This window comes from Artemia sp. Qi Xiang Cuo, chromosome 6 (assembly GCF_049724085.1).
Source record: "Artemia sp. Qi Xiang Cuo chromosome 6, ASM4972408v1, whole genome shotgun sequence".
NCBI classification, from domain to species: Eukaryota; Metazoa; Arthropoda; class Branchiopoda; order Anostraca; family Artemiidae; genus Artemia; species Artemia sp. Qi Xiang Cuo.
Window position 1 is genome coordinate 55,688,893 of NC_142799.1, and position 22,590 is coordinate 55,711,482.

A 22,590-nucleotide genomic window follows, 5' to 3' on the forward strand; every position below is an offset into this window, starting at 1 on the left:
TCGTGGTTTACCTTGTCACAGTTACATTCTCTTGATTTTTCAAAGTTCATTTTGTAATTATTTCGTTCAAATACAAGAGTTGGAATATTGCAGTAGTGTTTTGTCGTGGTTTACCTTGTCACACTTACATTATCTTGATTTTTCAAAGTTTATTTTGAATTTCTATCATTGAAATGCAAGAGTTGGAATATTTCAGTAGTGTTTTGTCGTGGTTTACCTTGTCACAGTTACATTCTCTTGATTTTTTAAACTTCATTTTGAATTTCTTATGTTGAAATGCAAGAGTTGGAATATTTCAGTGGTGTTTTGTTGTTCTTTACCTTATCACACTTACATTATCTTGATTTTTCAATGTTAATTTTGAATTTCTTTCGTTGAAATTCAAGAGCTGAAATATTTCAGTAGTGTTTTGTCGTGTTTTTCCTTATCACAGTTAAATTCTCTTTATTTTTCAAAGTTCATTTTGAATTTCTTTAATTGAAATGCAAGAGTTGGAATATTTCAGTAGTGTTTTGTCCTGGTTTACCATGTCAGAGTTACATTTTCTTGATTTTTAAAAGTTTATTTTGAATTTCTTTCTTTGAAATGCAAGATTTGGAATATTTCAGTAGTGTTTTGTCGTGGTTTACCTTGTCACAGTTACACTCTCTTAATTTTTTAAAGTTCATTTTGAATTTCTTTCGTGGAAATGCAAGAGTTGGAATATTTCAGTAGAGTTTTGTTGTGGTTTATCTTTTCATACTTACATTCTCTTGATTTTTCAAAGTTCATTTTGAATTTATTTAGTTGAAATGCAAGAGTTGGAATATTTCAGTAGTGTTTTGTTGTGGTTTACCATATCACAGTTACATTCTCTTGATTTTTCAAAGTTCATTTTGGTTTTCTTTCATTGAAATGCAAGAGTTGGAATATTTCAGTAGTGTTTTGTCGTGGTTTACCTTGTCAAAGTTACATTCTCTTGATTTTTCAAAGATCATTTTGAGTTTCTTTCATTGAAATGCAAGAGTTGGAATATTTCAGTAGTGTTTTGATGTGGTTTACCTTATCACAGTTACATTTTCTTGATTTTTCAAAGTTCATTTTGAATTTCTATTGTTGTAATGCAAGAGTGGAATTATTTCAGTAGCGTTTTGTCATGGTTTACCATGTCACAGTTACATTCTCTTGATTTTTCAAAGTTCATTTTGAATTTCTTATGTTGAAATGCAAGAGTGGAATTATTTCAGTAGTGTTTTGTCGTGGTTTACCTTGTCACAGTTACATTCTCTTGATTTTTTAAACTTCATTTTGAATTTCTTATGTTGAAATGCAAGAGTTGGAATATTTCAGTGGTGTTTTGTCGTGCTTTACCTTGTCACAGTTACATTCTCTTAATTTTTCAGTCTTGATTTTTAATTTCTTTCATTGAAATACAAGAGTTGGAATATTTAAGTGGTGTTTTGTTGTGGTTTACCGTGTCAATGTAACATTCTCTTGATGTTTAAAAGTTGGTTTTGTGTTTCTTTCGATGAAATGCGAGAGTTTGATTATTTCAGTAGTGTTTTGTTGTGGTTTACCTTGTCACAGTTACATTTTCATGATTTTTCAAAGTTCATTTGGTTTTCTTTCATTGAAATGCAAGAGTTGGAATATTTCAGTAGGGTTTTGTCGTGGTTCACCTTGTCACAGTTACATTTTCTTGATTTTTCAAAGTTCATTTTGTATTTCTTTCTTTGAAATGCATGAGTTGGAATATTTCAGTAGCGTTTTGTCGTGGTTTACCATGTCACAGTTACATTCCCTTGATTTTTCAAAGTTCATTTTGAATTTCTTTCGTTGAAATGCATGAGTTGGAATATTTCAGTAGCGTTTTGTCGTGGTTTATCATGTCACAGTTACATTCCCTTGATTTTTCAAAGATCATTTTCGATTTTCTTCATTGAAATGCAAGAGCTGGAATATTGCAGTAGTGTTTTGGTGTGGTTTACCTTATCACAGTTACATTCCCTTGATTTTTCAAAGTTCATTTGAATTTCTTTTATTGAAATGCAAGAGTTGGAATATTTCAGTAGTGTTTTGTCGTGGTTTACCTTGTCACACTTACATTTTCTTGATTTTTCAAAGTTCATTTTGGATTTATCACGTTGAAATGCAAGAGTTGGAATATTTCAGTAGTGTTTTGTCGTGGTTTACCTTGTCACAGTTACATTCTCTTGATTTTTCAAAGTTCATTTTGGATTTATCACGTTGAAATGCAAGAGCTGGAATATTTCAGTAGTGTTTTGTCTTGGTTTACCTTGTCACAGTTACATTCTCTTAATTTTTCAAAATCCATTTTGTATTTATTTCATTGAAATGCAAGAGTTGGAATATTTCAGTAGTGTTTTGTTGTGGTTTACCTTATCACACTTACATTTTCTTGATTTTTAAAAGTTCATTTTCAATTTCTTTTTTTGAAATGCAAGAGTTGGAATATTTCAGTAGTGTTTTGTCGTGGTTTACCTTGTCACAGTTACATTTTCATGATTTTTCAAAGTTCATTTTGAATTTCTTTCATTGAAATGCAAGAGTTGGAATATTTCAGTAGTGTTTTGTTGTGGTTTACCTTGTCAGAGTTACATTTTTTTGATTTTTAAAAGTTCATTTCGGTTTTCTTTCGTTGAAATGCAAGAGTTGGAATATTTCAGTAGTGTTTTGTTGTGGTTTACCTTGTCACAGTTACATTCTCTTGATTTTTCAAAGTTCATTTCGGTTTTCTTTCGTTGAAATGCAAGAGTTGGAATATTTCAGTAGTGTTTTGTCGTGGTTTACCTTGTCACAGTTACATTTTCTTGATTTTTCAAAGTTCATTTTGAATTTCTTTCGTTGAAATGCAACAGTTGGAATATTTCAGTAGTGTTTTGTCGTGGTTTACCTTCTCACAGTTACATTCTCTTGATTTTTCAAAGTTCATCTTGAATTTCTTTCATTGAAGTACCAGAGTGGGATTATTTCAGTAGTGTTTTTTCGTGGTTTACCATGTCATACTTTCATTCTCTTGATTTTTCAAAGTTCATTTTGGATTTCTTTCATTGAAATGCAAGAGTTGGAATATTTCAGTAGTGTTTTGTCGTGGTTTACCTTCTCACAGTTACATTCCCTTGATTTTTCAAAGTTCATTTTGAGTTTCTTTCATTGAAATGCAAGAGTTGGAATATTTCAGTAGTGTTTTGTTGTGGTTTACCTTGTCACAGTTACATTTTCTTGATTTTTCAAAGTTCATTTTGGATTTATCACGTTGAAATGCAAGAGTTGGAATATTGCAGTAGTGTTTTGTCGTGGTTTACCTTGTTAGAGTTACATTCCCTTGATTTTTCAAAGTTCATTTTGTATTTATCACGTTGAAATGCAAGAGCTGGAATATTTCAGTAGTGTTTTGTCGTGGTTTACCTTGTTACAGTTACATTCTCTTAATTTTTCAAAGTTCATTTTGAATTTATATCGCTGAAATGCAAGATCTGGAATATTTCAGTAGTGTTTTGTTGTGCTTTAACTTGTCACAGTTACATTCTTTTGATTTTTCAAAGTTCATTTTGAATTTCTTTCGTTGAATAGTAAAAGTTGGAATATTTCAGTAGTATTTTGTCGTGGTTTACCATTTCAGAGTTACATTTTCATGATTTTTCAAAGTTCATTTAGGTTTTCTTTCGTTGAAATGCCAAAGTTGGAATATTTTAGTAGCGTTTTGTCGTGGTTTACCTTCTAACAGCTACAATTTCTTGATTTTTCAAAGTTCATTTCGTTTTTCTTTCTTTAAAATGTAACAGTTGGAATATTTCAGTAGTGTTTTCTCGTGGTTTATCTTGTCAGACTTACATTCTCTTGATTTTTCAAAGTTCATTTCCAATTTCTTTCGTTGAAATGCAACACTTGGAATATTTCAGTAGAGTTTTGTCGTGGTTTACCTTGTCACAGTTACATTCTCTTGATTTTTCAAAGTTCATCTTGAATTTCTTTCATTGAAGTGCCAGAGTGGGATTATTTCAGTAGTGTTTTGTCGTGGTTTACCATGTCACACTTTCATTCTCTTGATTTTTCAAAGTTCATTTTGTATTTCTTTCATTGAAATGCAAGAGTTGGAATATTTCAGTAGTGTTTTGTCGTGGTTTACCTTGTCACACTTACATTCTCATGATTTTTCAAAGTTCATTTGAATTTCTTTCATTGAAATGCAAGAGTTGGAATATTTCAGTAGTGTCTTGTCGTGGTTTACCTTGTCAAACTTATATTCACTTGATTTTTCAAAGTTCATTTTGAATTTCTTTCGTTGAGATGCAAGATTTTGAATATATCAGTAGTGTTTTCTCATGGTTTACCATGTCACAGTTACATTCTCTTGATTTTTCAAAGTTCATTTTGAGTTTCTTTCATTGAAATGCAAGAGTTGGAATATTTCAGTAGTGTTTTGTCATGGTTTACCTTGTCACAGTTACATTCTCTTGATTTTTCAAAGTTCATTTTGAATTTCTTTCGTTGAAAAGCAAGAGTTGGAATATTTCAGTAGTGTTTTTTCGTGGTTTACCTTGTCAAAGTTACATTTTCTTGATTTTTCAAAGTTCATTTTGAGTTTCTTTCATTGAAATGCAAGAGTTGGAATATTTCTGTAGAGTTTGGTTGTGTTTTACCTTGTCATAGTTACATTTTTTTGATTTTTCTAAGTTCATTTTGGATTGCTTTCGTTGAAAAGCAAGAGTTGGAATATCTCAGTAGCGTTTTGTCATGGCTTAACTTGTCCCTGTTACATTCTCTTTAATTTTCAAAGTTCATTTTGAATTTCTTTCATTGAAATGCAAGAGTGGAATTATTTCAGTAGTGTTTTGTCGTGGTTTAACTTGTCACAGTTACATTCTCTTAATTTTTCAAAGTTCATTTTGGATTTCATTCATTGAAATGCAAGAGTTGGAATATTTCAGTAGTGTTTTGTCGTGGTTTAACTTGTCACAGTTACATTCTCTTAATTTTTCAAAGTTCACTTTTAATTTCTTTCATTCAAATGTAAGAGGTGGAATATTTCAGTAGGGTTTTGTTGCGGTATACCATGTCACAGTTACATTCCCTTGATTTTTCAAAGTTCATTTTCAATTTTATTAATTGAAATGCACGAGTTGGAAAATTTAAGTAGTTTTTTCTCGTGGTTTACATTGTCACAGTTACATTCCCTTGATTTTTCAAAGTTCATTTTCAATATCTTTCATTGAAATGCAAGAGTTAGAATATTTCAGTAGTGTTTTGTTGTGGTTTACCTTGTCACAGTTACATTTTCTTGATTTTTCAAAGTTCATTTTGGATTTCTTTAGTTGAAATGCAAGAGTGGGATTATTTCAGTAGTGTTTTGTCGTGGTTTACCTTGTCACAGTTACATTCCCTTGATTTTTCAAAGTTCATTTTGAATTTCTTTAGTTGAAATGCAAGAGTTGGAATATTTCAGTAGTGTTTTGTCGTGGTTTACTTTGTGACAGTTACATTCCCTTGATTTTTCAAAGTTCATTTTGGATTTCTTTCATTGAAATGAAAGAGTGGGATTATTTCAGTAGTGTTTTGTTGTGGTTTACCTTGTCACAGTTACATTCCCTTGATTTTTCAAAGTTCATTTTGGATATCTTTCTTTGAAATGCAAGAGTTGGAATATTTCAGTAGGGTTTTGTTGTGGTTTACTTTGACACACTTACATTCTCACGATTTTTCAAAGGTCATTTTGGATTTATTTAATTGAAATGGAAGAGTTGGCATATTTCAGTATTGTTTTGTCATGGTTTACCTTATCAAAGTTACATTCTCTTTATTTTTCAAAGTTCATTTTGGATTTCTTTGGTTCAAATGCAAGAATTGGAATATTTCAGTAGTTTTTTCTCGTGGTTTACCTTGTCACAGTTACATTCTCTTGATTTTTCAAAGTTCATTTTGAATTTCTTTTGTTGAAATGCAAGAGTTGAAATATTTCAGTAGTGGTTTGTCGTGGTTTACCTTGTCACAGTTACATTCTCTTACTTTTTCAAAGTTCATTTTGTATTTCTTGTGTTGAAAAGCAAGAGTTGGAATGTTTCAGTAATGTTTTGTCATGGTTTACCTTGTCACAGTTACATTCTCTTGATTTTTCAAAGTTCATTTTGAATTTCTTTCGTTGAAAAGCAAGAGTTGGAATATTTCAGTAGTGTTTTGTCAAGGTTTACCTTGTCAAAGTTACATTCTATTGATTTTTCAAAGTTCATTTTAAATTTCTTTCATTGAAATGCAAGAGTTGGAATATTTCAGTAGTGTTTTGTCGTGGTTTACCTTGTCACAGTTACATTATCCTGATTTTTCAAAGTTCATTTTGAATTTATTTCATTGAAATGCAAGAGTTGGAATATTTCAGTAGTGTTTTGTTGTGGTTTACCTTGTCACAATTACATTCTCTTGATTTTTCAAAGTTCATTTTGAATTTCTTTAATTGAAATGCAAGATTTGGAATATTACAGTAGTGTTTGGTTGTGGTTTACCTTGTCACAGTTACATTCTCTTGATTTTTCAAAGTTCATTTTGGATGTCTTTCATTGAAATGCAAGAGTTGGAATATTTCAGTAGTGTTTTCTCGTGGTTTACCTTGTCAAAGTTACATTCTCTTGATTTTTCAAAGTTCATTTTGGATTTCTTTCGTGAAATGCAAGAGTTGGAATATTTCAGTAGTGTTTTGCCGTGGTTTACTTTGTCAAAGTTACATTCTCTTAATTTTTCAAAGTTCATTTTGGATTTCTTTCCTTGAAATGCAAGAGTTGGAATATTTCAGTAGTATTTTGTCGTGGTTTACTTTGTCACAGTTACATTCTCTTGATTTTTTAAAGTTCATTGTGGATTTCTTTCGTTGAAATATGTTTTGTTGTGCTTTACCTTGACACAGTTATATTTTCTTGATTTTTGTTAGGTTAGGTTAGGCTAGATCAAGTTAGGTTAGGTTAAGTTAGGTTAGGTTAGGTTAGCCTACGTACGCGCGCGTACGTAGGCTAACCTAACCTAACCTAACTTAACCTAACCTAACAAGGTAAACCACAACAAAACACTACTGAAATATTCCAACTCTTGCATTTCAATGAAAGAAATTGAAAATGAACTTTGAAAAATTAATGAAATGTAACTGTGACAAGGTAAACCATGACAAAACACTACTGAAATATTCCAACTCTTGCATTTCAATGAAAGAAATTCAAATGAACTTTGAAAAATTAAAAGAATGTAACTGTGACAAGTTAAACCACGACAAAACACTATTTAAATATTCCAACTCTTGCATTTCAATGAAAGAAATTGAAAATGAACTTTGAAAAATTAAGAGAATGTAACTGTGACAAGTTAAACCACGACAAAACACTACTGAAATATTCCAGCTCTTGCATTTCAATGAATGAAATCCAAAATTATCTTTGAAAAATTAAGAGAATGTAACTGTGACAAATTAAACCACGACAAAACACTACTGAAATAATTCCACTCTTGCATTTCAATGAAAGAAATTCAAAATGAACTTTGAAAATTAAAGAGAATGTAACAGGGACAAGTTAAGCCATGACAAAACGCTACTGAGATATTCCAACTCTTGCTTTTCAACGAAAACAATCCAAAATGAACTTAGAAAAATCAAAAAAATGTAACTATGACAAGGTAAAACACAACAAAACACTACAGAAATATTCCAACTCTTGCATTTCAATGAAAGAAACTCAAAATGAACTTTGAAAAATCAAGAAAATGTAACTTTGACAAGGTAAACCACGAAAAAACACTACTGAAATATTCCAACTCTTGCTTTTCAACGAAAGAAACTCAAAATGAACTTTGAAAAATCAAGAGAATGTATCTGTGACAAGGTAAACCATGACAAAACACTACTGAAATATTCCAACTCTTGCATTTCAATGACAGAATCCCAAAATGAACTTTGAAAAATAAAGAGAATGTAGCTCTGAAAATGTAAACCACGACAAAACACTACTGAAATATTCCAAATCTTGCATTTCAACGAAAGAAATTAAATATAGACTTTGAAAAATCATGAGAATGTAACTGTGACAGGGTAAATCACGAAAAGACACTACTGAAATAATTGAACTCTTGCATTTCAATGAAAGAAATCCAAAATGAACTTTGAAGAATCAAGAGAATGTAACTGTGACAAGGTAAACCACGACAAAACACTACTGAAATATTCCAACTCTTGCATTTCAATGAAAGAAATTCAAATGAACTTTGAAAAATCAAGAGAATGTAAGTGTGACAAGGTAAACCACGACAAAACACTACTGAAATATTCCAACTCTTGCATTTCAATGAAAGAAATCCAAAATGAACTTTGAAAAATCAAGAGAATGTAAGTGTGACATGGTAAACCACGACAATACACCACTGAAATATTCCCACTCTTGCATTTCAATGAAAGAAATTCAAATGAACTTTGAAAAATCAAGAGAATGTAAGTGTGACAAGGTAAACCACGACAAAACACAACTGAAATATTCCAACTCTTGCATTTCAATGAAAGAACTTCAAATGAACTTTGAAAAATCATGAGAATGTAAGTGTGACAAGGTAAACCACGACAAAACACTACTGAAATATTCCAACTCTTGCATTTCAATGAAAGAAATCCAAAATGAACTTTGAAAAATCAAGAGAATGTAACTCTGACAAGGTAAACCACGACAAAACACTACTGAAATATTCCAACTCTTGCATTTCAACGAAAGAAAACCGAAATGAACTTTGAAAAATCAAAAAAATGTAACTCTGACAAGGTAAACCACAACAAAACACTACTGAAATATTCCAACTCTTGCATTTCAATGAAAGAAATACAAAATAAACTTTGAAAAATCATGAAAATGTAACTGTGACAAGGTAAACCACGACAAAACACTACAGAAATATTCCAACTTTTGCAATTCAATAAAAGAAATTCAAAATGAACTTTGAAAAATCAAGAGAATGTAACTGTGACAAGGTAAACCACGACAAAAGACTACTGAAATATTCCAGCTCTTGCATTTCAACGTGATAAATCCAAAATGAACTTTGAAAAATCAAGAGAATGTAACTGTGACAAGGTAAACCACGACAAAACACTACTGAAATATTCCAACTCTTGCATTTCAACGTTATAAATACAAAATGAACTATGAAAAATCAAGAGAATGTAACTGTGACAAGGTAAACCACGACAAAAAACTACTGAAATATTCCAACTCTTGCATTTCAATAAAAGAAATTCAAATGAATTTTGAAAAATCAAGAGAATGTAACTGTGATAACGTAAACCACACCAAAACACTACTGCAATATTCCAACTCTTGCATTTCAATGAAGAAAATCGAAAATGAACTTTGAAAAATCAAGGGAATGTAACTGTGACATGGTAAACCACGACAAAACGCTACTGAAATATTCCAACTCATGCATTTCAACGAAAGAAATTCAAAATGAACTTTGAAAAATCAAGAAAATGTAACTGTGACAAGGTAAACCACGACAAAACGCTACTGAAATATTCCAACTCTTGCATTTCAATGAAAGAAATTCAAAATGAACTTTGAAAAATCAAGAGAATGTAACTCTGACAAGGTAAACCACAACCAAACACTACTGAAATAATCCAACTCTTGCATTTCAATGAAAGAAAACCAAAATGAACTTTGAAAAATCAAGAAAATGTAACTGTGACAAGGTAAACCACAACCAAACACTACTGAAATAATCCAACTCTTGCATTTCAACGAAAAAATTCAAAATGAACTTTGAAAAATCAAGAGAATGTTACTTTGACAAGGTAAACCACAACAAAACACTACTGAAATATTCCAACTCTTGCATTTCAATGAAAGAAACTCAAAATGAACTTTGAAAAATCAAGAGAATGTAACTATGACAGGGTAAACCACAACAAAACACTAGTGAAATATTCCAACTCTTGCATTTCAACATAAAAAATTCAAAATGAAGTTTAAAAAATCAAGAGAATGTAACTGTGACAAGACCACGACAAAAGACTACTGAAATAATTCCACTCTTGCATTTCAACATAAGAAATTCAAAATGAACTTTGAAAAATCAAGAGAATGTAACTGTGACATGGTAAACCATGACAAAACTCTACTGAAATAATTCCACTCTTGCATTACAACAATAGAAATTCAAAATGAACTTTGAAAAATCAAGAAAATGTAACTGTGATAAGGTAAACCACATCAAAACACTACTGAAATATTCCAACTCTTGTATTTCAATGAAAGAAATTCAAAATGAACTTTAAAAATCAAGATAATTTAACTTTGACAAGGTAAACCACGACAAAACACTACTGAAATATTCCAACTCTTGCATTTCAATGAAAGAAATTCAAAATGAACTTTGAAAAATCAAGAGAATGTAACTGTGACAAGGTAAACAATGACAAAACACTACTGAAATAATCGAACTCTTGAATTTCATTGAAAGAAATTCAAAACTAACTTTTAAACATCAATCAAATTGATCTGTGAAAATGTAAACAACGCCAAAACGCTACTGAAATAATACAACTATTGAATTTAAACAAAAGAAATTCAAAATGAACTTTGAAAAATCAAGAAAGTGCAACTGTGACAAGGTAAACAACAACAAAACACTACTGAAATATTCCAACTCTTGCATTTCAACATAAGAAATTCAAAATGAACTTTGAAAAATCAAGAGAATGTAAGTGTGAAATGGTAAACCACGACAACACACTACTGAAATATTACAACTCTTGCATTTCAATGATAGAATTTCAAAATAAACTTTGAAAAATCAAGATAATGTAACTGTGACAAGGTAAACCACGACAACACACTACTGCAATATTCCAACTCTTGCTTTTCAACGAAATAAATACAAAATGAACTTTGAAAAATCAAGAAAATGTAAGTGTGACAATGTAAACCACTACAAAACACTACTGAAATATTCCAACTCTTGCATTTCAATGAAAGAAATCCAAATGATCTTTGAAAAATCAAGAGAATGTAACTTTGACACTGTAAACCACATCAAAACACTACTGAAATATTCCAACTCCTGCATTTCAATGAAAGAAATCCAAAATGAACTTTGAAAAATCAAGAAAATGTAACTGTGACACTGTAAACCACATCAAAACACTACTGAAATTTTCCAACTCTTGCATTTCAACGAAAGAAATCCAAAATGATCTTTGAAAAATCAAGAGAATGTAACTGTGACAAGGTATACCACAACCAAACACTACTGAATTATTCCATCTCTTGCATTTCAACGAAAGAAATTCAAAATGAACTTTGAAAAATCAAGAAAATGTAACTGTGTCAAGGTATACCACAACCAAACACTACTGAAATATTCCAACTCTTGCATTTCAATGAAAGAAACTCAAAATGAACTTTGAAAAATCAAGAAAATGTAACTGTGACATGGTAAGCCACAACAAAACACTACCGAAATAATCCACCTCTTGCATTTTAATGAAAAAATTCAAAATGAACTTTGAAAAATCAAGAAAATGTAACTGTGACAAGGTAAACCACAACAAAACACTACTGAAATATTCCAACTCTTGCTTTTCAACGAAAGAAATTCAAAATGAACTTTGAAAAATCAGGTCTTTGGGGCGCCGGGGGCCCTTTGGGGGGGCAAGGGGAGGGGGCCCTTCTGTGTCTCAATGCACAAAAAAAAATATTAAAAAATGGGAGAGGGGAGGGGAGGGGAGGAGGGGAGGGGGAGGGGAGGGGAGGGGAGGAGGGGAGGGAGAGGGGAGGAGGGGGGACGGTGAGGAGGGGGAGGAGAGGGAGGGAGAGGGAGGGGAGGGGCCCTTTGGGGGCCAAGGGGGAGGGGCCCTTTGGGGCCCGGGGGGTCCTTTGGGGGTCTGGGGGACCCTTGAGGGCCGGATGGTCCTTTGGGAGCCCGGGGGACCTTTGAGGACCGGGGGCTTCCTTCGGGGTTGGGGTAGGGGGATCGGAACCCTTCGGGGTTGGGTAGAGGACCTCACAACACTGTTCAAATGGAACGTGTGTAGTATAACAACCACAGAGATTCACCCTCAAATCCTCTTCTATAACCTTTTCTAAAATCATCTTTTAAAATGTCTCTAACTGTTTCGCCGAAATAATTCCCTAAAATGTCTAAAATGGTTTCGCCCAAATAACCCCTAATCGTAATTTCAGCGTGTTCCTTTTGTTTTGGCATCTCTGCGCTGTCACATTTGAAATTACTAAGAAACCTGATTCCCGTGTTAATCTATTCATCGCTAAGATGTTTCTTGGAGAATTGTTTCCATTGGCAATGGTTATTAATATCTTTTGGAGTTCGACCAGTAGAACTGTTTCCAAGGCAAAGACATTAATGACTTGGATCTATTCCTGGAGAATCGTTTCTAGGCAAAAATTTTTAAAGTCTGACAGATGATGTCATTGGTTGATTGATCTGTCAAGAAAGGGGAATCAATTTGTTGTTTCTAAGGGGAATTATTGATTCACGAAAGGGGAATTGAGGTCGATAGCACAGGTGTTCCAAATTCCTGGGCACCTTGACATTCACGATCGATTACACAATCAAGTTCTCGGAAATTCACTTCCCCCTCGATTACGCAATCAATTTCTCAGAAATCCATCTCCCCTAGGGACTCTATGCCCATATTTGGTGTACTGTCACGAGTTATAGGGTCATTTCTACTATTGAGGGGGTATATATGTAATAATTTCTGTTCGTTTTAAGTTTTAATGTTGCTCCTTACTTTTAGTTGGAAAAACTTGTTTTTTTATTTAATTTCTGATCATTTTTTAAATAATGCAGGGATATCCAGCTCCCCTTCCATAGAAAATTCCCTTTCCCCCACAAAAATCCCTCAATAGAAAGACCTTTCTGCTTAATTTTCACCCCAGAACCCCCCCCCCCCCAAAAAAAAAAAAAAAATATCCGTATACTTCCCAATGGCCAATACCATATGTAAACAATGAGCAAAGTTCATACCTTGCAGCCCTCCCCAGGGACTGTAGGGGGTCAAGTTATCCTCAAAGATATAGTTACTAGATCTTCCGACTATGCTGAACAAAACGGCTATCTCAAAATTTTTATCAGATGACTTTGGGGAAAAAGATAATGGGAGGGGGGCCCTCCAGTAATTTTGGTCACTTAAAAATTTAGGACACTAGATGTTTTAATTTCCGATTAAATTAACCCTATCCCGTTTCTCCAGGATCACTGGTTCGATACGATCACCCTTGAGAAAAACATCCGCGATCATTCTTCCAGCAAATGATTCAAAATTCCACACTTTTGTGTATAGGAGCTTGAAACTTCTATAATAAGGTTCTCAGATATGCTGAATCTGATGGTGTTTTAGTTAATTTTTGTTTTTAGTGATCTTTGCTAAGATTTCTTGTTGTTTTGAGAGGTGTTTTCCCTTTTTCGAAAATTGGACACATTTTCTCAGAATCGTAACTTTTGATGGGTAACAATAAACTAGTTAAATTTCGTATATTTTCGATAAGCACCAAAATTTGATTCTTTTTATGTATCTATCCGGGTCGCAGCGGTAGCTAGCAACCCAGTAAGAGACAATTACGACCCATAGTAAAAAATGAAGTAGTCCATAACTCCTAAATCTAGAGTTAGAAAACGAAGTATACTATTAGAACCGTCTTGTCCAACACCCCTATATAGGAGACTAACTGTCGCTTGGCTAGATTAACAAGGAAAGTATATTGGTTTGAAAATCAAGAAAAGTGACAGCAATCACGATATTCTGCATTGAGGGCATCTTTTTCTTTCTATTTTCTTTTCCACAGATAGCTTGGTACTGGAACATCGTAGAGAGCTGTTTAACGGATCATTTTAAAGGAAACTGCCACATCTAGTGAATGTTCTTAATAATAATAAAAAAAATTAATAATAGAATAAATTTTTGCACTAAAAACTGCATTTTTATTACCAATCTTGATGAATGCCAGCTATCCTAACCTTTCCTCTGGCTATCCTACTATTTCCTCTGGCAATCCATAATGGGATAAAATCTTCCACAGGGTTTCTCGATCGATTGAATCGAATGCTTTTTAGAAGTCAATGAATAAGATCAACAATTTCTTCTTCCGATCATTGCTCTCTTCAATCAGCATTTGCATGATGAAGATATGGTCAGTGCACGCTCTCTTAGAACGTGCTCTGACCTCTCCTAGTAGCTAAAGTTAAGATAATATTACATTAAAAGACAATCATTGGAATAACAAACCATTGCATACATTGGACTTACTTGATTGTTTGAGGTTCATCTCTTACTATTTCAAAAAAGAAAAAGCCGTAGGCTTTTTCCTGTTTGTAATCATGTTTAATTTGTTAATTATAGTATATAGTAAAGAACCAATCTCAGTTGCAAACAACATCATCCTACAGTTTCACTATAACATTAATTATGGTTTTAATCTACGATTATGACGCCATTTATCATCTTGTATACTAAGATGCATTTTTTGTCAAAAAATATATTAAAGAACGAAGTGTTACCTATTGTAAATAAAAAAAAATATAGTGAAGAAAAATTTATAGTAAAGAACGAGCTCTAGCCTATACTAACTGAAATGTTTAATATAAAGAGGAACTTCAGATAATCTTTAACTGAAATATCGAATCATCATAGTTGCAGAAGTTGTTGCAGCCTAATAAGTGGCAAACCACAGCCCATAGTAACAAGAAGTTGAAAAACACGTTTTGAAACTGTTATTAAGACTCTTTCTTTTAGTTTCGGTTACTATTGAGCCGCATTGCTCCATACTTAGGCTACAATTCGTTACTACGAAATGTTTGATATTTTATCTTGTTCAGTTTACTCCAATCACCTTCTTAAAAATCTTGTAGGTTCAACTGGCAGATCAATCCTAAATCCTAACAAAAATGATCAACTGGGCATTTCACATGAAATGATATGGATAACACTCAATTTTTTAAATTAGAAAGTCCAAAGATGAATATAATTTTGATAATTTAGAAGAGGCTTTTCAAGATGGTTGAGCATAGGATTTTTCCAATAAGTGTATTTTCAACACGGCCTTTTTTTAAGCGCTCTTTCAGAGCATTTTAGTTCAGAAAATTTTATTTGGGGCATTTTCCTTTTGATGGATGTAATACCAAGTATATCGACATTGCAAGCATTGGATGTATCTCCAATTAATCAAGCTTGGTTCTGTTTTGACCAATTTTCGTGCAAGAAAATATTATTGAGGTATCATTCATTTATTTGCGTAATGAGCGAGATCTAAGAAACAGTTTTCATAGCACTTTATAAACAGAATTTTACTATGAAATCGTTTTGAGAATAGGGAGAATTTCTTTGCTTCCAACTGCAGGAAAAACCCCGGTTTTCAAATTCCGGTTCCAAATGATCTTGGGTGAAAATCTGATAAAGGGCATGAAAAGCGATATTGGAGGATCATAGGACTTCTCTATAGGGTATGCTAACCAAAAAGGCCCGTAAATTTCCCCCTTTAGTCAATTTGATAGCAAAAAGTCTTACCTATTCACATCCTTCCTTCCTTCTTCCTAAAAAAAAGCACCTGGAATCCTAAAGGGACTCCTTTCGGCTTCTAACTGCACTTTTCTTCTTCATCGTTAGAAATCACTTGGACTCCATCATTTGGTGTCTTTCTGACTTCCAAGTTGGTGGGTTCTCCCCCATGGCATTGAATTTATGTTCTTCCATGGGAGGGGGGAGAAAACTCCTGCCTGCAGGTATTTGGCTTTTAAACTTTATATTGGACACTCACATGGGAGTAAATCCTCACTAGACAACATACTTGTTACTGTTTCAATAGAGGAAGTAGTTTTTCATTTTTGTTCATTATCCTTCTACTGTTCAAACTATCAATATATATTTTTTTATCTTTTCAAGATTTGCATTAAAAGAAAAAATCAAAATAAACACAAAAAGCAAAATGCATATTCATTCTTCATCATAAGAGGTAACATCACTAACTAATCCTTACAGTCAAGATACTTAAATGACGGGTTGTAAATCTTCTTTAATTTTTTTTAAATAGTAAAAACAATTACCTTAATTATCTGAATGATAACTGTGTCTGCAGCAAGTCGAACTGAACTGTCCTCATCATCAAAATAGTTGAACAATTTTTTCAACGCTGAACTAAGATCTTGAGCAAATTCTTTGCTATCACAGGCTTCCCCACTAGTGATTGTAAATAGGTAGCCATTAATCTGACTCAATTTGGCTTGCTGCCTAAATTAAAACATAGGCTAATCAAACAAACTTCAGCATACAAAGGATTTTATGATTACAAGTAGGCTAAAACAAAAACGACTGATTTTTCAGAAAGTGAAACAAATACTCAGAAACAGAATAAATGCAAATTGAACTATCATAAAGTTAATAAGCCAAGGTATCTTAAAACAACATCAAACTTTGCTATGGAAGCATGGACATTGATATGTGGGCAGAATCACTGAAGCCACAGCCTCAGTGGCCTACTGGTAAATTTTTCTATAGGTTCTATTTATAGGAAATTTCTCTTACGAATTAAATTGTTTTTGTTTAATGAACAATTGCAACAATGCTTTTCACTATTTTTTTTTTCTGTGATTTGTTTTCCTACTGTGCAGAAAATGTGAAACTAAAACAGGTCTGTTGTTGAAACGTTTGAATAAAATTATGCTAAAGTACACAACCCAAAAATATATTTGCATGAGAGGGCCAAGAACGTTGCAACCAGTTGTTTGCTTCCAATTTAAAGGGCTAAAGTTATGATCTCTCAGATTCATATCTATTCATACCGTTATACTAGAATATATAAGGCTGAACATAAACTCATTAACAATCAGGCTATGTAAATTAATTCTTCTGTTTTTTACTGAATAGTTTATATTCATTTTCAATAAGAACCTAGACACAATAGCATTTTTCAATAAGACCAGTGCACTTTTACAAATCTTTGCAATTGGTTCCTTGGTAAATTTTCAGTTTGTCAGTGCATACTCCTAAACAGATATTGCTGCTACAGCTACAGACCAATAATACAGTACAAAATTTATTAACCTGGATTTAAAGCAAGCACATCAAGAAAAATAAAGCCAATGATTGCTGAATTTCAAGATAGCTTTCAGTACAGGTCCTATCCTTGTGGGGTATACCAGATAAATATTTTAAAGTAATTCATGCAATATAAAGAATAATACTGCTGCAGTTAAGGTAGGAAGTGAAGTTAGTAGTTGTTTTGGTATGGAATCAGGAATTAAGCGGTGTTGTGTCCCATCCCCGCTCATACGATCATTCTGATAGACATAGTCCTAAGAAATATAAAAAAGCAATGATACAACATACTATCACAAATAGAAAGACATAATTCTCCTAGGCTTTGACTATGTAGATGGTTTAGGTGTCCTAAATAGGAATGTTAGTGAGATCGATGAATTTTTGGAGGTGTTCAGAGTGCAAAAACAGGTTGGAAAACTGATGTCATGAACACAAAGTTGCTTAGAAAGCAATAAATAAGGCTGAAGAAGTGATGCAAGATAGCACGAAAATTGAAAAGCGGATAGATTCACGTGCCTCTGTAGTGTTGTTAGTGAATATGGTAGTAAAGCTGTAAAGTGTATAATAGCCACGGCCTATCGTGATTCTTTACAGTTGAAAAAAGTTTAGAAGAAAAGAAGGATAAGTCAGCAAACTAAGATTAGAATTTTGGGCGACACAGTAATGACAGGGTCGATTTTGGCTCTGAAGTGTGGGGACTACATAAGCTGAGGAGAATTGTCTTTCTTTTATTTCAAAACTAAAAACAGTAAAAACTACTAGTGGTGGTATTTTGAAACAGAGAATTAGCACTAGTAGGGAGGCACCTCACATTGGTCTGGAGTCCTACTCAATACTCTAATCAGTTTTGTGATGAAGATACTGACATCAGCTGAAGCTGGGACACCCAGTGCAGTAATATTAAGTTTCCTGCACCTACAAATTTTTTCAGCTCTGATTACACCAATAACAATGGCAGTGTTAGCAAGTGTAATAGTGCTACATAGCTGCTTGTGCTTCTTCACAAATAATAGGATAAGTCTTTTCTCCATCACACCAGAGCTACCCAATGTTTTTGAATTTTGAAATTGTGTAGTAAAAATTAGTTTAAGCAGCTTCACCGTCCAGGTCATCATATCAGAAACAAAATAATAATTTCTGTTCAGAATGGAAGCACATTCACGAAAACCACCAAGGAAGATCAATTGCACTTAGTGGCACCAGACTTTGGGGAAGATTAGAACAACTTGCACAAATATGATATGCAGCCAAGTTTGAGCAGTCAAGATAACAGAAACTTGGTTTTCAAACTTATCCTCATTTAGAGCAAGACAATTTGCACATCCATTTGCTGTGCATATTACATTGAAGGCAGTTTAAATTCATAAAGTTGATGGACAACATAAAGTCATCCATGGCATAAAAAACTCCTTTCAGTTCTTGGTGGACCATCTTTTGCATATTTTTCAGATGCCTTTGTACTGTAATTGCTAGTGTGTTTTGATGTGGCTTTAGGCACCGTTGGTATAGAATGACTCGCAAATACAAGGAAATATTACAAAGGCTAATACAGCAGACAAAGCCTTTGGGAAGTAAATTTTTACTCAATTCTTTGCATATTATCATGAATTGTCACAGTAAAGAATTACCTCTGGTGTGTTTTAACTATATGCTGGTCAGGTAGGCACTAGGCTCACTACCTACTAAAAACTAAGAACTGTAGACAAACAACTTGATTGTGAGCAAACAAACAACAGCATTGTCTATTTCAAGTCTATAGCACAATTTTAAAGTTTGCAGGAAAGAAAATTTTAGTTTCAAAGTTACAGAAGGAACAGTGAATAAAGCAAATTAAAATATTAGTAGTTAGTTTACACAACAAAAATAAATCACTCAGACTTTTTCAAACTTTTAATTCTTGGATCTCAAGTTTTCAATGTCTTCATTTCTACAACTCAACTCATGCTTTATTTAGGCTCAAAGCAAATTCCATTACTATGAGTAACAAGAGAGAAACGGTAATTTCCAGCCCTGCTTTTTGTAACTCCAAGAGCTTAGAGCTTACAGCTTTAAACTGGACTGTCTGAAATAAACTATACAACCACACTTCAGCTCACAAGCAGTAAGGTGTGGCTCAATGACCAAAAAAAAACATACTTTTGGGCCCTGGTAAGAATTATAGCTTGAGAAAACTTAAATTCACATGACTCAGGAATAAAAGTAAACCTGATTAAAAAAACTGAATCAATAATGAAGGTTATCAGAAACATCAGCAGCATCTCATTCTCAGCTGATACACTTTTTGAAAGCATCAATAGAGAAGACCGTCGCTTTTTTGGTGAGGGAATTCCACAAGTTCACGATGCTATTTGAAAAGAAGTTGTTTCTTAAGATTGTGTTTACTATATATAAAATAAGACTTCTTTGTCTCTTATATTGGGAGCACTATCCTGTTGGAAGAGGGATTTTCAGAATTCAGTAGCTTCCTGTGTTGTAATGTAGTACCTACCCCCCTTTTCTTCAATAGCCAAGAGTAGGGAGCTTGACCGTCTCAATACGACATGAATAATCACTGTCCTTCATGTCTTGTATGCACTTGGTAGCATATCATTGCATGGACTGTAGTGCCCTCTAGTCTGACTAGTTGAGTGGACTAGCAACATCTAAGCTAAACTCCCCTTTAGGGCAAGAGTGAAAATTTTTGTCGAAAGGTGGGCAGAAGGTCACATAACTATCTTGTTGACCATACCCATAGTTACTTGCAAGCCCACACTGATTAGAAGGGATAATCGTAGAGCCGTCAGCAAATAGCCTTGTTTTACTCTGAAGAAATCTGGGAGTATACTTTGTGAAGACATTAAAAACTGTAGGTCATAGAAATGTTCCTTTTTGAGCTCATATAAAAAAATGCTGACATTAAACTGGTCAAGGTAACAAACTGTAAGAAAGGAGTAACTTGGCCAAAAAGTGATCGAAACCCTAAAAAATAAAATCTGGATAAAAACAGACAAGTCGAAAGAATTGCTTTTTTTCATGTTGATTCCAAATATAAAAAATTGATTAAGTTTACTGTTACCCATGAAAAACTAAAAGCCTAAGAAAATTTAACTGACTTTGAAAAAGGGGTGAAACACCCCCAAAAGGTCAAGCTATTTTAATGAAAATAACATCATCAGACTCGTCATTTCGAGGAAACTTAGTGAAAAGGTTTCAAGTTCCTATCTACAAAAATTTGGAATTTGTATTTTGACAGAAGAAAGATCATTAATGTCTGTTTATTTGTTGTTCTCCATTTTCTTAGGGGTGATGGTATGAAACCAATGGTCCTAGAAGATTTGGAGGTGTCTCATTCAAACTAAAATAAAAGTTCTAGTGTTCCTTTTGAGTGACAAAAAGAATTTGAAGGCAGCAAGCACCCCTCCCATGCCCTTTTTTTCCAAGAGACATCTGATAAATATTTTGAGATACCCATTTGATTCATCATTGTTGAAGAGTTTATTGAAGAATGGGTTTGAAGTTATGGTATTTGCCCATTGTTCACACATAGTCTTGTTATTGGGAATATGTGGAATTATTTTGGATAGAATTTTCTGTGTTGGAAGGGGATAAATTTTTTAAGGGGGAATCGTCCAGGAAAATTTTTTGGCACAAGGGAGGGGGGGCATTCCCAAAAGTGATTTGAAAAAGAGTCACAAATTAAATTAAAACAAAGATTTTTCAACTGAAAGTAAGGAGCAACACTAAAACTTGAACAAACAGAAATTATTCCATATATGAGGGGGCTACCTCTTCCTCAGCCCATGCTATTTATGCTAAAGTTTAACTTTGTGTCACAATTCTTCAAGAAAGACTGCTCAAACACAAGGGCATTGAATTCGAATTAAGAGCATTCCTAAAGAGCTTTAAGATTTCATTGTAAAGGGGAAAAGAGTTGAGGAAGGGGAAGCCTCCCCTTCATATACAGAATAATTTATGTTTGTTTAAGTCTTAATGTTGTCCCTTACTTTCAGTGGATAAAGCTTATTGTTTTTTGTTTCATTTAATAAATAAAAAATAAATCCATTAAAAGAAATTTTTCAAAGGAAAGTAAAGAGCCATATTAAACTCAAGACCAGCAAAAATAAAGTCCAATGATGATTCCAATTCCAAACGACCAGAAATTATTTTAAAGAATAAATGAAACCCAAGCAAACTAAAATTAAGGTAAATTATTATACTACACATAAATTTAACAGATAGAGATATAGATGAATAAAGAAATCTCAAAATGATAAACAATTAAATAGAATATTCAAGTAAAACTAAAAATGAAAAAAATTATAACAAACACAAGTTTGGCTACTGTCCCATTTTTCTTCCCCTAACCCTAAAATTTCTAAAGCCTATTACAGTATTAGCTTTTTATTGAAAACAATATGGATTTTGAACAGTTTGCTTTAGTTTTTCAAAAGGTTAAACACAGATAAAAAATAAATCACTATAATAATAAAGATAACAGGATAGAACTAATGAAAATAAACTGAATATTTAATATATGATGTTTTTAATTCCTGGAAGTTTCGGTAATTCAACATTTCCTTCCACTGTATTTTCTTTTTATTTTTAGATATAAGAAAAATGTTTATAATATGTTTTGTTCAAAATTATAATAACGTATCAATATACTTTCAAAATATATTTTGTTGAAAATTTTGACAATCAGTATACATAGTGTTTTGATTTTGTTCAATATTTCCTGAAAGTGGCCAGAAGAGGAAAGCGTATTAGCGGTAGTACCAGTTGCAAGCAGTCACAGTCGTAAATTGATGCAGTCAGAAGTAGTCAGAGTTTCATATGGCAACTAGTCGTATTTGTAGCCACAGCAGTACTAGTAGTAGTGCCCCTAAACGTTTTAAACTAATATCCTTCTCATTCCTGAGACAATGTCAATATGTCTTTTTGATAACTTGGATGCTGATAATGTCTTTTTACTTGGCTCGACGTACCACCCAAAATTCCTCAAAATTTCATATTAATAACTTCTGTCTTTTTGAACACACCCAGAGTCAAACACTTCCCCCTTTTCCTTTGATAAATTCTGCAAGATGGATAATTTACTTTCCTTTCCCAGGGGACTGTGGGGGGCTTAGCCTTCTCCAGAGGCATAGCTATTAGATCTTGCGACTATATTAAATAAAATGGCTCTCTGAGATTTCTATCCCTGTTAAGACAGACATTTAACAGTCTAAGAGGAGAGCGGACTAGTTGCCATCCATTCTCTTTCCAACATCCTTATCAACATGCCTTTAAAGTCTTAGCCATGCCTTAGTCATTCCTTAGATACTGAACTGCTGTTGTGCCCATTTGACAACCTACATGCATATAATATGTTTTGATTTTGTTTGACATCCTCCTGAACATTTCCTAAGTTTTGCTTTAATGCCCGTCGCCTTTTTAGATACTCAGGATCGCTCCTTTTCCCAAGAACCAACCTTATATATAAATAATGGACAACTCATATAATGTGTAATACTTGCCCCAGGGACTGTGGGGAGTTTTTA

General features: G+C 33.1%; 1 protein-coding gene across 1 annotated transcript in view; it reads right to left on the reverse strand.

The window, feature by feature from the left end:
• The window catches only part of htt (huntingtin), a 277,075-nt gene that overhangs the window by 236,149 nt on the left and 18,336 nt on the right, over positions 1 to 22,590 (reverse strand). Inside the window, exon 2 of the mRNA XM_089091088.1 lies at positions 16,078 to 16,261. Within this exon, the coding sequence (XP_088947214.1) occupies positions 16,078 to 16,261 (184 nt within the window). The remainder of the gene's footprint in view (positions 1 to 16,077; positions 16,262 to 22,590) is intronic.